At 30.0% G+C, this 18,914-nt stretch overlaps 1 protein-coding gene across 2 annotated transcripts in view; it reads left to right on the top strand.

Annotated features, from left to right (window-relative positions):
• Positions 1 to 18,914, top strand: part of Mrtf (Myocardin-related transcription factor) — a 208,661-nt gene that overhangs the window by 26,572 nt on the left and 163,175 nt on the right. The window contains exon 1 of one of the 2 annotated variants that reach the window (XM_065503606.1): positions 6,104 to 6,492. The exons of the other annotated variant lie outside the window; for it this stretch is intronic. Coding sequence (XP_065359678.1) covers positions 6,435 to 6,492 — 58 coding nt within the window. The 5' untranslated portion in view covers positions 6,104 to 6,434. Of the gene's footprint in view, positions 1 to 6,103; positions 6,493 to 18,914 lie in introns of those variants that run through there. 2 annotated transcript variants of the gene reach the window in all.

Below are 18,914 nucleotides of genomic sequence, written 5' to 3'. Positions count from 1 at the left end.
AGAATTTAGTAAGTTGTAGCTACCGACAGGAGGTATGAAAGCAGAATTGCCAAAGAGGCTGATAGACGAATTCAAGAGGCGTGATATTGACATCGGAACTTTTGAATTCCGAGTATAAAGAAGAAGTGGAGGTCTGTACCGGTGTAACGAACAGCAAGGATTTAAGCACAATGTTTGCTGCTATGATGGAAAAATTAAAAGAAACAAACGAGAAATTTCAAGAAACTTCTTGAACAAACAACGAGAAGCTGTTAGCTGAAATTCAAGAAATTTCTAGAACAAACAACGAGAGACTTCTTGCTGGAGTTAAAAGTGAAAAAAAAATAATGGAAATGAAATTTCAAGAAACTTCTCGAGTAAAAAACGAAAAATTGTTAGCTGAAGTTCAATTCAACAACGAGAAACTCCTAGTTGAAATGGAGGCGAAATTTCAAGAATCTTCTAGAGCCACAGACGAGAAAATTCTGAAAATATCTGAGGTTATTAAAGCAAAGTGGATGGTATTGACAAAAATGTGTCAGATTTAGAGAATGGTGTCGATAAAAAACTGGAAATAAAGGAATTATTCCAGAAACTTCTAGTAGAACAAAGGCGCCTACTTTTATAATTCTACTCTTTTTTAAATTTTTAGTTTTATTATCATTAATAAATTAAGTTTTCTTTTAATCAATTAGCATTAACTTTAACCTTAAAGTTGTCACTTAAAATCTGTAGTACAACAATGATTTTTCAAATAACAACCTGGAAAAGTAAGTTGTACTTCCTTTACATCTGCCCACCACCCCTCCTTTTCTCATTACTGTGCTGTGGCCATTATTTGCCATAAAGTATGTGTTTGTATGATGATGATTCTGGGGCTTTATTTAAACATTTCTACAAACATTTGCATCCGTTTTTTTATGTTTATACTTTTATTTTTCTTTTTCGTAATATTTTATTATTTTGTTTTTTTTTTCTACTTTCAGGTGAGTCACGATGACGTGTTAGAGGATGAATTCCATTTTGTGTTACCCTCATCATTGAAAGTACATCTAGTTTTTTGTTTTGAATTTGGTTTGGCTTAAAAGTTATTAAGGTAATAGCATAAAGAAATAAGAAAAATATTCAAATTGTTTTTGTATAATTTAATTTAATGAATTATAAAATTTCATTCGCCTAAAAGAAAAAGCTGTGGGGGGAAAATGTGGTAAATTTAAGAAGATCAAATTCAAATACTAAGTAAGAAATTGTATTAAAATTTGGTTAATTCCTTTGTATTTCCATTTTCACAAGATTCCAATATAGCAGTTAGAGGCCAGAGTTTTGGCAGTTAGGGGGTTATGCATCATATATCTAAAAAAACTTAAAATTAACAAGAGGGCCATATTCATCCGGGTCAAATTCTACTTTAAAATAAAAATTTTAAATATTTTTAGATAAAGAAAATTTAAAAAATATTGTTTTTTCAAATTTTTAAGTGAAAAAAGTTGTATGGCAAACAAATTGTTCAAACTTAATTTTTTTTTTTTTACTTTTTAAAATTTTTAAATTTTTTTTTTTGGAAATTTATTAGTAAAAAAAATTTATGAAAAAAAATTTTTTGTGAAAAAAAAAATCCGGGTTGAAAAATATTTTTCCCGATTTTGACCCATTGTAGGTCCAACTTACTATGGCCTTATATACGCCGTTGCAAAGGTCTTAGATATGGATATCTGTCTATTTATTTTTTTAAAAAACTCAAATTTATTGGAATTCCATAATTATTTCAGATCTTCCACTACTACGGTTGCCTTCAGAGACCGAACGCTTTTCCTAATTTCCCTAATGGCAACAAATCCTCTCCAGATTTATTTAAACTGTAATTTATTGGAATCCTTATATTAAGATCGGTTAAAATATCAATATTTTTTTTTTTTTCAAAAAAAAATTTTATTCTGAAATTATTTCATTTATTTCAGGGCGGGTCAATAAGTCCCTGACTTTTAGAATGAAACATAGATTTTTGAATAAAAAAAAATCATTTTATTTTTCAACATCGTCTCCTTTGAGCTCTGTACACCCAACGCTTCTTAAATTTTGTTATCTCTTGTTTATGAAATGATTTCATCGTTGGAGTCAAATCTCTTTCCGCCAAGCCTTTTCTTAAGATTTGTAAACAAGAAATAGTCACTCGGGGCTAAATGCGGAGAATAGGGCGTTTGAGCAATTCGTGGATTTTTGTCATGAAAACGGCTCATGTGTGCACCCTTGCATTGTCCTGGTAAAAAATAACTTTTTCTTGGTCAAATCTGGTCGTTTTTTCTTCAAATCCTAATTAAACCCACCCAATAAGTTGGAATAATATTCGTTATTTATTATTTTCGCCTTTTGGAGGTAGTCAATGTGGATTATAGCGCGTGCATCCCAAAAACTTTATTGGCTGAAAACCCTTCCTTGGCCTATTCACCCCGAGAAACAGCTGGTTGGTCTCTGTTGTATTGTGGTGGATCCACGGTTACCAAACGGTGCAAAAACTTTTCCATATTGCGGTTGAAAAATGCCAAATACTCCTAGGAAGTTGTCACACGATTTCGTTTGCGGTCGTTTGTGAGAAAACGAGGTACCCATCTTGCGGAAACTTTCTCATACCCAAGTGATCATTAAAAATTGAAACCACTGAGCCATGTGAGATGCTCTATGGCTTCCACAATCTCTCGCACTTTCAATCTCCTATAGGCCAACACCATTTCGTGAATTTGTTCAATTGTTTCAGGTGTATAGACCTCAACTGGACGTCCAGAACGTTGGGCATCTTCCGTGTTTGTACGGCCACAGCGAAATTTAATAAATCACTTTTATACCATTGAAATTGATGGTGCAGAGTTCGCATTGTATTTATCAAGTTTAGCCTTTATTTGAGCGAAACCCACGAAATTCAGTTTTTTCCATTTTCTCCTCAAGTTACGGAAGACAAAGATCAACCAAAAAAAATAAATTGAAGCCCAAGGCATTTAGAAGTCATTACTCCATGAAGATTGTTGTAAAACTCAACAAGAGCTTGCAAAATTATTGGGAGCTACTCAAGCTTAAATTTCAAAACGTTTGCGAGCAGCAGGATTCATCTAAAAGCAGCGAAATTGGGTACCATACGAATTGAGTCTGAGAGACCTTGAAAGACGATTTTGCATGTCAGAAATGATGCTTAAACGCTGTAAAAGAAAATTCATTAGTTGCGATGAAAAATGGATCTATTACAATAACCCGAAGAGTAAGAGATCGTATGTGAAGCCCGGCCAACCAGCTGAATCGACACTAAAGCCAAATATCCATGGCGCTAAGGAAATTCGCTGTATTTGGTGGCAGCAAAAGGGCAGCTGAAATCTGACCAGACCATCACATGGAACCTGTAACGATCACAACTGATTGGTTTGAAGCGAGCATTTGCCGAAAAATGCCCAGAATATGCGGCCAAACATGAAATTTGAATATTCCATCATGACAACTCTCGGCCACATCTTAAATATCTGCAATATCTGTTAAAAAGTCTTTAGAATGATATGGTTGGGAAGTTTTGCCTCACCCGTCTTATAGTCCAGACCTTGCCCCCTCCAACTACTATTTGTTTCGATCGATGTAGAACGCTGAACAAAAATTTTCAATTTAGAATAAATTTTAATCGATTAATAATTGGCGAATAATGAAATACTCGAATAAATTTATTTCATCGTTAACATTTTGAAAAACCTCAGCATATATGGCAAATTCTACTAAATTGGGCTGGATACTAGGGTTTTCATTCGAATAAAAAATTTTAAAATAATCGAGGGGAAAAAACCTTTTTTATTCGAATGAACAAAAATATCAAAATAATATTTTTCGATTAATAATTGCCGAATACTCGAATAAATTTATTTTGACGTTTAAATTTTTAAAAATCTCAGCATATGTGGCAAATCTACGAAATTATGCTGGATATTATTCGAATAATCGAAGGAAAAAAATAATTTTTATTCGAATGAACAAAAATTTGCAGTTTAAAGTAAAATATTATTCGATTAATAATTGGCGAATATTCGAATAAATTTATTTTAACGTTAACATTTTTAAAAAACCTCAACATACCGAATAATTTTTATTTTTATTCGAATAATTTTTATTCAAATGACAGCCCTCATTTGAATAAAAATTATTCGAAAAATGGAGATAAAAATATTATTTTTATTGAATGAACAAAAATGTTCAATATTATAATATTATTCGATTAATAAATTTATTTTGACGTTAAATTTTTTAAAAACTCAGCTTATGTGGCCAATCGTATTAAAATAAGCTGGATAATTGGATGTCATTCGGCTAATCGAGGGGTAAAAATAATTTTTATTCTAATATTATAATAAAATTATAATAAAATATTATTCGATTAATAATTGGCGAATTTATACTGTATACTAGGTCATAGCTAGCAATGGCCAATACTTTGAATACATTTATATTGTACAAATGTTTCAAAATAAAAGTTAAAAATTAGAAAAAATCTCATATTTTTAAGTCATATTCCCAATATTATACAGCGCTATTCAAGAAAATAGCCATAGCATTTTTAAAGCTAATAATTCTTAAAATAGATTTCTGCACAGAGAAAACAGATTCGTAATAGCAACCGAATTTGTTGCCAATCGAATGATTCTTCCTTATTGACCGAATTTTACAGTTGTGGCTACAAAATTTTAGAAGTAGTAAAAAAAGTTTAGTTGCTTCAACCGAAATTCTGTGTTATCAACTGGCTTTCTGTTGCTACAACCGAAAAATTCTGAGTGTGCAACCGAATCATTCGATTTTCAACAAATTCGGTTGCTATTACGAATCTGTTTTGTCTGTGTAAAAAAATCAGAAAACACTTCTAAACATATGAGCCCAGAACTTTCCCGCAGCATGCATAATCATGTTGTAATTACATTTAACAAAATATTAAAACTGGAATAACCCTAAATTTATGTTCACAAATGACAGCTAATTCTTTTCCTTTTTGATGGAATTTAAAATTCAAAATTATTTTTTTTTTTAAATCTATTTAAATTAATTATTAGATTGTTATATACAATTATGTTCCGATCAACCCAATTAAAAACACTTTCACACCGTTTCTTTTTATTATTTTTGTTGCGCTCTCAACTTGAATTTTTGCTAAAATTTCTTTTCGATTTTATCGCTTTTTCTGTATCGTTCATCATCATTTTCACATTGTTAAAAGGAAAAACAACTACTTGTTTATTATTATTATTATTATGTGTTTTTTCGAACGACAAAATGAATATTTTTATATAATAGATATTCGAAAATTTCGAAATTCACCTACTAAAAAAGAAAAATTAAAGAGAGAGAGTGACAGAGAGAGGGAGAGAAAGAGTATAAATGAAACAAAGAGTTTTCTTTTTAAAAAAACAAAGAGTTGTAAAAAGTTTTTGAAAAATTCATTGACAAAAAAAAACTTGAAATCTTTAAAACACACACAATGCACTGGCCTTTTCTAAAAATTCAAATGATTTTTTTGTAGGTTCCTTAAGAAGAAGAGTGTGTGCTCTTGTTTTAATACTCTTTGGATTTTGATTTTGAATTTTCATTTTCTTGTGTGTTTTGCCGTGTGAGATTTTCAATAATTTTCCTTAAACACTTGTGTGAGAAAAAAAGCTACAAGAATTTTTCGTAAATGTTTTTCTTTTTTGGTTAAAGAGTGTGTGTTTTTTTTAATGAAACATTTATTTCGAATCGAAAAAATCATGTCAGTGGTCTCTGCGGAGGTTTCACATTAAAACGTATTGAATTTTTAAAGCGCGCATAAAACAAAAATCAAATTTTTCTTTCAAAAAAAAAAAAATTAAAAAAATATTTCAATTTTTATTAAGTTTTAAACGAAATTCTAAAAAAATAAATTTTAAAAGTAAAAATATCTTTAAAATCCAAGATATAAAAAATTTAAATTAACAAATATAATATGAAATAAAGTTTATTTAAACCTAAAAATTCATTTAAACATACCATTTTGAAAATTTCCATAAATTAAGAAAATTTATTCTAAAGCAGAAAAAAAAAATTGCACAAAATAAAATGATTAGAAACCAGTGTTTATTTAAAATTAATTAATTAATGTTGTTTTTAGTTTAATGAAGAAAAGTGTTTATTTAAAAAAATATGTGGTGTTGTTTGGCAAAAAGTTTGTGAAACCGATAATATTCAAAGTTCTAAATAAAAAAAATGAAAACTACCAAGTGAAAACAGATTTGATTTTCAATAAACAACATTCCAATTGCAATCTTCACAAGTTAAAACAGCTAGAAACTAAAGTTGAAACAAATTAAATTCAAAGTTAAATAAAAAAAAAAAGATTTGTTATAATTTCTATTGACGTGTTATGCTGATGTTTTTAAAATTTTAATAAAAACTTTCAACATTTGCTGTGTGGGCCTTCGCGGGGGACCATGCCGGTCATTGCTGATTCAGATGAACCACCAGCAAAATGTTGCAAATATTGTGAGGGTAGGCTTATATAATTACAATAATTCAATTTATTATTTCTTAATTTTAATTTTAATTATTTAAGAATATTTAACGTTAGTTTATTTTATAAATGTAGTTTGAAGTAAAACAGTGTCTGTATTTTCAATTCAATTGGTGGTTTATTTAAGTGTGTCTAAACTAGTGGATGTATGACTTAAAAATGCGGGATTTTTTAAAATTCTTAGCTTTTATTTTGAAACATTTGTACAGTATAAATTTATTCAAAGTATTGGCCATTGTTAGCTATGGCCTTTTCTCCTCTCTCTGCACAGAGAAAACAGATTCGTGATAGCAACCGAATTTGTTGCCAATCGAATGATTCGGTTGCACACATAGAATTTTTCGGTTCCATCAACAGAAAGTCAGTTGATAAAGAAGAATTTCGGTTGAAGCAACCAAAATTTTGTTACCGCTTCTAAAATATTGTAGCTACAACTGTAAATTTATGTTACTAAGGTAGAATCATTCGATTGGCAACAAATTCGGTTGCTATCACGAATCTGTTTTCTCTGTGTGGCAATATATGGATTCCGAGCTAAAATAACTACTCATCTTTTGAGGCCAAGAACGAATCAAGCCAATTTCAGATACTCTTCCAAAATGAAGCGTATCCCAGAGAGAACATTCTGCATCGATCGAAACAAATATTAGAAGGACACGGTTTGGACTATTAAGCGGGCGAGACAAAACCACCCAACCTCTTCATTTTAAATACTGTTTAACAGGTATTGCAACATGTGGCGGAGAGTTGTCATGTTGAAATATTACGGTTTCATGTCTGGCCTCATATTCTGGGAGATTTTTGTCAATGCTCGCTTTAAACGAAACAGTTGTGTTCGGTACAGGTTCCCTGTGATGGTCTGGCCAGATTTCAGCAACTCATAATATATAAGACCCTTTTGCTCCCACTAAATACAGAGCATTACCCTAGCGCCATGGATTTTTGGCTTTGGTGTCGATTCGGCTGGTTGGTCGAGCTTCACATACGATCTCTTATGCTTCGGGTTATCGTAATGGATCAATTTTTCATTGCAAGTTATGATTCGGTGTAAAAATGATTTTTTATAGCGGCATTTCAGACAAATGAAATCGTCTTTCAAGGTCTCTTGGCTTCAATTCGTATGGTACCCAATTGGCCTGCTTTTGCATGAATTCTGCTGCCCGCAAACGTTTTGAAATTTCTGCTTGAGTAGCTCCCAATGATTTCACAAGCTCTTGTTGAGTTTTCAACAATCTTCATGTAGTAATGTATCCATGATATGAAATCCCTCGTTATGAAATTCAAAGTCGTTCCCAAAACTATTGGATTTTCGCTCCATATCGACCGGAGTCTCACTTTGTCAAAGATGGTTAACTCAGATACAGCTGTAGTTGTGCTGGGTTAGCCTGCCGTAACTTAGAATTTTATATATGGAATGAAATACTGATGACCATCCGTTCTGGTGACTGGTCCCGAACTAGTGATTTTACCGACAGTCCAAAAACCGCATCAAACAGTGACACGATGTAGATGCACTTCTTTATCGTCTTTCACATGTCCTCTGAACCCCAAACTGCGGCAATTTAACAAAACCATCAAGGGTTAAATTTGGTTCACATTGCTTAGGATCGATCATTTTGCTATAATAATCCGCATCCGCTTTTAGATGTTTAATTAACTGGAATAGATTCCTCGATGTGCATGGTCAGTTCTTATCTCAATTGATCGCATATCTTCTGTGAATATACTGGACTTTCAGCAACACTAAGGAGTGATATCGAACAAATTTTAACATACATGTTTTATTAACATGTTAATAAAAAAGAAACTACTAAACCTACAGTTTTGGTCTTTTTTATTTGATTGAAATTATTATTACAACTTACAAAAAATATTATTTTTATAGTTCTGAATCAATAGTGATGAATTTATGAACCTTTTCCAGAAACCATTCCATTAAGGATTTTATAGAGCTTTCTGTTACTTTGTTCTCCGTTTAAAATCTACCACACTTTTGGACAACTTTTTCTTCAATTCTCTTTTAACAAGAGCCCACTCAAGAACTTACTTACCATAGGATGCCAAATCAGGTCAAAAATAAATGGACACATTCAAGCCTATCGCGAATCAATATTTCATATGAAATATTTTCCCTTTTCCTTTTTTCGTTCATCAACTTTGTTCAAGTGAAAAAATTCCCCTTATTGTGAAATTTTTAGATGGAATTTTGTAAACAATAAACAGCTGTTACGAACTAATTTAACTATTGTGAATGAAAAGTTCATGGGAATATCACGATAGCAATTTGTCCTTCGAGGAAAATGGATATTTCATGGGAACAAAATTTCACATGTTATTGCCGATAGGGGTGATTAAGAAGTCTTAATGTAAATTTCGGTATTTATAGAGGTCTTTGTAACAAATATTTGGCTTCTTTTGCCGCAACTACATATTGCTTGCCATACCAAGAACTTTTTGCGAAAATTTTCTGCTTTTTGGTCCTAAACTTTTCTACAACATTTCCTCTAGCATCAGCAACATTAAAATATTGACCCGGAAGCTGCGAAAAATTTCCCAGAACATACGTTTCGTCATTCATTATGCAGAAGGTATATTTTTTTAATAAAATTTTACATCAATTTCCGTACTTAGTCTTTGGCCTATGTTTTTAAACCTGCATTGGCTTTAACATTTCGTTCCAAATAGTCCGAGTACTGAGCTAACCGGACTGCTTTCCTACTGGATGTGTTGGGAGCTCTTTTGAAAATGCGTTCTATTTATTGGCTTTAGAAACATCATGTGGAACTTTCCTTCTACCTGAACCAGGTTTTCTATCAACCGACAAGTTCTTCCGATACTGTTTAATAACATTGGAAACAGTTTGACGGCAGACCTTTGATTGTTTGGCAAACTTTTTGTAGGGCCAAGGTGGGTTTTGTTGAAAAAATTTAATAATTTTAGTACGAACTTTTTTCTCGTCACCCATTTTAATCAGATTAACAACAAATGAACATAATTGAAATTAAACTGTAATAACTGACATATTTTTTAAAGTAACTTGATAAAAAATAAAAATCAAATAATACTTGGGTTAAATGTTTTAAGGAAAAACGTGTGATAAAGTTTTTTCGATCTCATTCTTTACCTAAACCAGGCTTTCTATCAACCGACAAGTTCTTCCGATACTGTTTAATAACATTGGAAACAGTTTGACGGCAGACCTTTAATTGTTTGGCCAACTTTTTGTAGGGCCAAGTTGGGTTTTGTTGAAAAAATTTTATAATTTTAGTACGAACTTTTTTCTCGTCACCCATTTTAATCAGATTAACAACAAATGAACATAATTGACATTAAACTGTAATAACTGACATATTTTTTCAAAGTAACTTGTTCAAAAATAAAAATCAAATAATACTTGGGTTAAATGTTTTAAGGAAAAACGTGTGATAAAGTTTTTTCGATCTCACTCTTTATCATGCACTGCTTCGATATTGAAATAGTTCATTATTTAAATAAAATATTTAATACAAATGTATAATACCACAAAATTGTATACTCGAAAATACAACTCTGCCTTCAAAGTTACCAAAAATGCAACTCTGCATCTGTAACTGCCAAAGAATGCAACAGTGTTACCAACAATAAAACGAAGTAGTAAATAAAATGGAATTTTTGTTGATGTTTTTTTTATTTCTAAAAGCTCTTGGATTATTCTTTATTTTATAGCATTTCTAGTGTGAAAAATCTTCTGCCTTTTAGGCAACTGTTTAGATCAGTAGTGCCCGGCAATTTTCGTTTTGTTTTAGTTTAAAATGTAATTGAAAGATTTATGTTTTGTTTAGTTAATGACGTTGCTGTTGTTGTTATTGTTGTTGCTGTCATTAGGGCACTTTTGTTGGGCCACTAAAAAAACGTTTTATTTTTAAAAATAGAAAAATTATTTAGAGTGAGTAGCAAGCAGCTCTAAACATTTTGAATTAAAAAATAAGTAAACAAATTTCTTTTATATCAATGTTTTCAATATGTATTTAAATAATTAAATTTATATTTATGATAATAAATAACAATTAGAGCACTAACAGGAAATTAACTATTGGAAAATAGAGGAAAATTTCAGACAGTAAGTCCCTTTCGTTTGTGCCCTATCGTGTAATCAACAGACAGACTGACGGACGGACATAGCTAGATCTTCTTAGAATCTTATGAGGAACCAAAAATATTCTTCATTAAGATTAAAACACTTTTTTAATCAAGTTTCTTGGCACTTTTGCTTAAACTGGACAAGATAACTGGCAAATATGTGTTTTAAACTCAGTGAAAAACGATAATTTTTGATGTGTGGTAATGAAGAATAGAAAATTTACGTCCTACCAGGACTGTGTAGAGATCGACGCCATCAATTTAATATTTTGAGTTCTTTAAACCAACTTGTTTGGTTTTTAACTAAGTATTTCTCTCAGTGTAAAAGCTGCCAGATCGGCTCATTAGTGATGGTGATGAAGCAGTGGGTAACCAACTTGTTATTTAAATGGCTGCTGACGCGAGTACTTTTCTATACATATACATATATTTTTAATACATGCTACGTATTTTTTTTGTTGCTGCTGTTTTATTCACATTTAATGTTATTGTTGTTTTATTTAAATTAATGAGAATATACAGTTTTATTTGATTTATAAATAACAACTAAACAAATTCTTAGTAGAAATATTTGGCAAAAATTTTATATTTGTTTGTCATTAAACTAAATTAATTCATTTAACCCGGCAATTCCCATACCCTCGCCAAAGGGAGAAACAATTTGTTTTTATTAAAAATAGTAAAAATACGTCTAGTTTACACTATAAATAAGTTTAAAATAAAAAAAAATATAGCTAGTTGCGATTTTATAGCGGGGTCACCAATAGGTGACACTGGGCAGAGAAAACATAATTTTCTAAAAATACTTGATGATATTGTTAGCCTGAATATCTAGCAGTATTTATTAAAAAAAATATTGTGGTACTTAACCGTTTGGCATTTTTATAACAACTTATTTATCATAGGACACACACCAGTATGTTAAAATCAAAAACACTGCTTAAAGATTTTTAAAAATCCCATAGTTAATAAAATTCTAGCGTTGCCAAAATAAAATCAGATATAAAACAGGATCTTGTCTGTATATAAATAATATCAATATTTATCAGTGATATTTGTTTCTATGTTTAAAACTACCGTTAATGTTTGTCACCTGTAGGTGACACTGGGAATTGCCGGGTTAACACACAATTTTTATTTAATTTAAAGGGGAAAATATAAAAAAAAAACTAAATAAAAATTTAAATTATTATTATTTTAACAAAAGTTTTATATGTTTTAAAACCGGAAATTTTATGAATATTACCTTAATTAAATGAATTTTATTGTTTGTAATTTCAAAAACAAAAATTCATTAAATATTTGTCACACTTCAATAAAATATAATTAAATGAAAAATAGCACAAATATTGTTTTCTATTGAATGCAAAACAAAAAAATCTGTAAAAATCCCACAAAACACGCGTTAAAAGGTTATTTTATTGGCAACCAATCAATGCCAACCATTTGCAATACCAAGCAACCAACCATCAAACAACAACATCACCAATAGCAACAAAAATAACAACAACAATATCAAAACAACATACATACATATGTATGTACATGACCAGCAACATGATTATGTTCATGTTGTTTATAGAAGATTTAAACAAAAACATTTTAAATTTTCTCAACCTTTTTTTGAAAAACAAAACAAAAAGTTTTCTTTTTTTTCATTTAAGTTTTTGCGTATTTTGTTTATTTTTATTTATATTATAAGAAAATTTCTCGAATAAATCTTTAATTTTAGATTTTAGCTGGGCTTTTAACAAAAATTTTATTTTTTTTGCTATTTTTTTAACGCTAAGTTGGAAACACTGCTTGATAAATGTCAACAAACAAAATGGTGTAACTATAAACAAAACAAAGTTAACTGTCTCTCTCTCGCTCTCTCTTTCGTTTTATTTCTAAAACACAGATTAAAAATATGTTTTTATTTACCTTAAAACACAAAAATAATATAAAATTTATTAGATTTTCTTGACTGGAGGCCTATATTACACACAAACACACACATAATTAAAATAAAATTTATAAAAAACAAGAAAAAAAAATAAAGCAAAACAAAAATAGGGAGACTCATGTAGGATTGCAAGAGACAATTTTCTTAATCTCACATATAAATTGTTAATAAAATATAATGGATGACATACTTAAACCCTTATTAAAAACAACAACAAAATGTAACGTGTTCAAGTATTACAACAATTACACAAACACATGAAAATGCAATAAACACTCAAAATAAATTTCAGTCATGGAAAATATTTTGTTTTTATTAGTTAGGTGTTTTTTATTTATTTTTAAATTATAATTAACAGCAGAGAATGTTACAAAATTGGAAAAGTCAAGAAATTTGAATGTATGTATGTAGGCGGGAAAAATTTAATAATAAAAGCAACGATTTTTATACTGAATGAAAAAATTAATATGAAAATAGTTGTTTAAAAAAATGTGACTGGAGTATATGAGAATAAAAATGAAAAATTATCTAAAAATAGATATAAAAATGTCTTTATTTATTAATATAAAAAATAATTAATACAAAAAATTCAAATATAAGGAATGAGATCGAAAAAATCTTAACATACCTAAATGTTAATAAAAAAGAAACCATTAAACCTACAGTTTTGATTTTTTTTATTTAATTTAAATTATTTTTGCAACTTTAAAAAAATATTATTTTTATAGTTCTAATCAATAGTGATAAATTCATGAAACTCATCCATTATGGTTTTTGTAGTGGTTTCTGTCACTTTTGTGCTCTTCAATTCTCTTTTAAAAAGAGCCCAATATCTATTCACTGACCTTAGCTCCAGGCAGTTTGGAGGATTTGCCTTTCTTGGTACAAATAGCACATTATTGTTCTTGTACCACTCAAGACCTTGCTTAACATAGTGACAGTGGACACATTAAGACATCTTATGAATGAAAGCATCCATCTTTCCTTGATATAAATTTCTGCATTTATAGAGGCCTTTGTAACAAATGTTTGGCTTCTTTTGCCTGCATATTGCTTACCATAACAAGAACTTTTTGGGAAAATTTTCTGCTTTTGGGTTCTAAACTTTTGTACAGCATTCCCTCGAGCATCAGCAACATAAAACAAGTAAGAAAGTATGATCGGTCAAGCCCGACCATATGATACCCTACACTAAGTAAAAGAGCAAAAACATTTTTCTTTTAAAATTTCAATAATTTATATTTTTGAGTGATTTTCGGAAGTGGGCCTTATATGGGAGCTATGACCAATTATAGACCGATCACCATGAAATTAGGTCGTGTGATTTATGTCTATATTAAAGGTATTTATGTTGAATTTTGTGTGTATACCAACATTTTTAAGCGATTTATGCACGTTAAAGTAATTTTCGGAAGCGGGTCAAAATGGAAGCTATGACTAATTATGGACCGATCGTAAAAAAAATTGGTGACATGAATTTTGTATATATAAAACTTATTTGGAGCGTAATTTGTGGAGATACATTTATAAATTAAACATTTATGACCGATAAAGTGCAATTTCGGGAGGACATTTGTATGGGGGCTAGGTGAAATAATGGACCGATTTCAGCCAGTTTCAATAGGCTTCATCCTTGGGCCGAAAAAAATAATAATCGAAATATCTTAAACTCAGTGATTCTAAGTCGATCGGTATACTTTAAGGTGGGTGTTAGACTAATATTTTTGGGCGTTACAATCATCTGCACAAACGCATTATACCCTTCCCACTATGGTGGTGTAGGGTTTGAGATCATTTGAATTTTTTTGTTGGTTTAAAAGGCCTATCTATGGTATTATGTATGGAATATATCATCGTGCAAATATCCGTCGCGGCGCATACGAAATGTCAAATTTTCCATGACTCTGGCGCATAAATCAGGCTTAATTTGACCGATGGCATGGTTTGTGATGGCTTTGAGGGCCGTTGTGTTTTTTGGCTTATTCGCATAGACCAGCGACTTAAGAAAAACCCACAAAAAAAAGGTATAACGATTTCAAATCGCAAGATCTTGGTGGCCAGTTCACATCACCTCAACGTGAGATGATCATGCAGAATTTCCATTCATCCAATTCAGACCAAAATAAGTTGGTAATCATTGACCTATAGCACTCGCTGTTGTCGGTGATGACGTCGTTCTCAAAGAAATATGGACCGATGACGCCACCAGCTCAAAATCCAAATTAAAGAAAAAAAATTTCGGGATGCATTGAATGCTCTTGGATCTCATGTGGATTTGTATCGTCCCAAATTCAACAAGTTTGTTTGTTTGTTTACGTACCCATACAGAAATGGGGCTCATTTCATTTCCATTCCATAATTTTATCATTTGCACTTGTTGTTGAACACTATATCTGTCCATGGTGATTTGGCAAAACAAACTGAATAAATTACAGCCAATTCGACAGATATGTAGCTTCAACTGTTAAAGTTTGGAAGTCTATACTGGAAGACCCTTTAAATTTATAATGGTTTGATTTTGGTTATTTCAATTATTACATAAATAAATTTATAACTTATCCATTAAACATGCAGTTTGTTTAATTTTAACAAAAAACTTCTATTATTTTCCAATATTTTATGTTCGGACAAACAATAAATAACAATTTTTGTTGCTGTTATTAAATATTTTGTGCGTTAACACCTAGAAAAGAAGAAGAACAAACAAAATTTATAAGATGAAGAAGAAGCATGAGCAAAGCATTTTTGTTTATATGACCTTAGTTTTTATTACTCTAAAACATATGCAAATTCTCAAGCCAATTAATTACACATATATCCACACATACCTGTACACTAACACATTACCTCACGAACATACAAACGAACAGATGAGTAAAAAGAAGAATTTTCGTAAACAGAGAGTAACTACACTTACCGTTAGTTTTATTTTTCTCCATTTAATGCTAGCAACAAACAACAAACACACAAACAAATCAATGTAAACAAAACAATTATTACGTCTAAAACAGCAAAACCAATAATTACAACAAAAAATGTAAACATTAATAATATGTAAATACAGTAGGCAAAGCAAAAAAAGTCTGCAATACAAATTTAAAATGCTCACCTTCACTTTCAGGTTAAATAGGAAAACAATTTAATAGCAAAAATTTTAAAAAAAATCATTAAATCTTTAGCTTAGAGAAAAAGCTAACAAAAAAAAAACATTTAATAAAATGCAGTAAACATACGTACTTACATATGTTTTAAAGATCCACAAAAAGTTTATATTAAAAATTTAAAAACTGAAAAATAATAGAAATTTACATTTTCATGCCACACAGTGAGCATTTAGCTTCTTTAGCTATGGCATCATTGTTGTGTTTTGTTTTTCCAGCCATAAATATTCAAAATTATAGTTTTGTTTTTCTCTCTCTACTTCATTCTTGCCATATGAAAATTTTTTTCCTAGAATTGAATTTTGTTTTTTTTTGGATAAACAAGACTTACTACAATTACACTATATACTAAAAAATAAGGAAATACCCCAATAATTTTTAAATACAATTTTTTTTATTCAAGTTTGAAATAAACAAAATCGATATATTTTTAATATTGGTTATCATTTAAGCTATGTACTTGACTAATTAAAATAAGATTTATGATATGAATAGACAGACTTTCAATAAATACTCGTAGATTTTTAATGTTTGATATAGTTTTGTGAAAAATCTTTTCAGAGTTAGAACAACTCAGCAAATACCGTTATCGATAATACAGTTTTTGGAAAATTAACTTTGACTTAAAAATGCAGAATTTTTTCAAATGTTTAGCTTTCATTTTGAATGATTTGTACAAAATAAATTTCTTCAAAGTCTTGGCCATTGTTAGCTCTGACCTTTTGCCATCTTTCTGGCAACATATGGATTTCGAGCCAAAAGCACTGCTCATATTTTAAGGTCATGAACAAATCAAGCCAATTTCGAATATAAAAAAATAATTTTTTAAAATTTAGAAAAAAACAAGTAAGAGAGCTATATTCGGCTGTGCCGAATTTTATATACCCTTCACCAAATTATACTTGAAAATATTTTTTTTAAATATTTTTATTTAAACAAAATCAAAATTTTTTAAAAAAATTTTTTTTTAATTTTTTTTTAAAAAAGTATTTTCAACATTTTTTTTTTAAATTTCTTTAATTATTTTTTTTTGGAAAAAAAAAAATTTTATGAAAAAAAAAATTCGGGTTAAAATATATTTTTTTCCGATTTTGACCCATTGTATGTCCAACTTACTATGGTCTTATATACGTCGTTGCAAAGGTCTTTCAAATATCTATCATTAGATATCCATATTGTCTATATTAATGACTTAGTAATCCAGATATTGGTCAAAAATAGTTTTTTCCTTATATCTCAGCCATTTGTGGACCGATTTTCTCGATTTTAAATAGCGACCGAGCCGGAGATATTGATGTATGAATCGTGTATGTAAGTTATTTGGGGGCTTCGGAAAGTTGATTTCAACACACAGACGGACAGACGAACATGGCTATATCGATTCCGCTATCTATAACGATCCAGAATATATATACTTTATGGGGTCGCAAATGAAAAATGTGGAAATTACAAACGGAATGACAAACTTATATATACCCTTGCCACTCATGGTGAAGGGTATAAAAATTACAAATCAATTTCGAAAAAACAACTGGAAAAAAATTTAAATTTTGTTTACTTAAAAATATTTAAAATTTTTATTTTAAAGTATGATTTGGTGAAGGTTATATAAGATTCGGCACAGCCGAATATAGCTCTCTTACTTGTTTTTTTGGTAGGACCGATTTTGCCCATTTTCAATAACAAACATTTCTGATCAACAAAGAATATTTGATTAAAATTTTATTCTCTATGTCCTCCCCTAACATGCCTTGTAACTAGGGTTGCCAGATTCAGATTTGCAAAAAGCTGGACATTGGGGTCTAAAAAGCTGGACAAATTAAAAAAAAACTGGACATTACAAAAATTACTGAGAAATTTGTTAATTTTGGTTTTGTGTAATCAAATGTATTACACGGTGCTACAGTGAGAAAAAAACTTGGAAAACGACAAAGCGTGGGTTATAGGTACATTGCAAATTGTGTCAAAAAATTTCAGAACACTCTCAATTTCAGTTATTCTAAAAACACGTTTTAAGTGATGTTCGTCAACTTATCGACCAGTCAGTTTTTGTCTGATTTTAATTTTTTAACGGGTTTAGAAAGAAAATTGATTACGCTTTAAAATGTCGTGCATTTTTTGGTATATTTGTAATAGGGATGCCAATCCCGATCCCGAAAATCCCGGGATTTTTCGGGATCGGGATTTCCCGAATCCCGGGATTTGTGAAAAAGAATCCCGGCTAAATTTCAGCATATTTATAATACTAATCTCGCTTCAAATTCAAACGCAGCCAGATTTTTTCATTTGAATCAGGGAGCAGCATGTCTCCCTTTCATTGACAGGCTTTTACACAATTTACACTTTTACGAAATTGATGCTCAAGTTATTTTCTGAAGGGGACTAGGGGCAAATGTAGCCCGATTTCCGCAGTACTCTATAATTTCAGAGTACTTACAACTTATTTTGTGCAAAATTTTATAAGGATTACCGCATAATCAAGATATTTATGACTGCTCAAACAGTACTCCGGGGGACAATTGTATGGAGCTAGGGGAAATCATGGACCATTTATTTTAATTTAATGCATTAGTTTTTGATTTGTTATTTTTTACTTAAATATATTAATGAAATTAATAGTTTTTATTGTTGAATTTGATGTTTTTGACGTTTAACTAAAATCCCGAAGTCCGAAAAATCCCGGGATCCCGAAAAATCCCGGGATCTAAAATCCCGAATCCCGGGATTTGTAAAACCCAGTCCCGTTTGGCATCCCTAATTTGTAAGTTATAAGTATTGTTTTTGTTAAGAATATCTAAACAAAATTCATCAACTTTTTTATTTTAAGTGGCTTTTCATTGCTTATTTTGCTATGAAAGCTTATGCAGATTTATAGCAATGTTTAAGAAAATTTAGTTCTTAACAAAACATGGTTTTATTCAACTTTTCATTAATACGTTGTTTAGTAAAATAATTGTAGTTTTTAATTTACAAGTAAATTTTTTCGAACTTTTTCGAAAAAGTTTACAAACTTTAGCAAATTTAAACCGATTTTAACAAGTAATGTCTCGTTTTTTTCTATATACAAATTTGTTTATAACATTGTACAAAAAAAATAGGTTTTAATAGAAAATACATTTTATGTATAGTTTTATGAAAGCTTAATTCTTTGCCTTTCTATAACTGTTTACAATTT

This window comes from Calliphora vicina, chromosome 3 (assembly GCF_958450345.1).
Source record: "Calliphora vicina chromosome 3, idCalVici1.1, whole genome shotgun sequence".
Taxonomy (NCBI): domain Eukaryota; kingdom Metazoa; phylum Arthropoda; class Insecta; order Diptera; family Calliphoridae; genus Calliphora; species Calliphora vicina.
The sequence above is the reverse complement of the archived record's forward strand: the minus strand, read 5'-3'. Positions and strand labels throughout refer to the sequence as shown.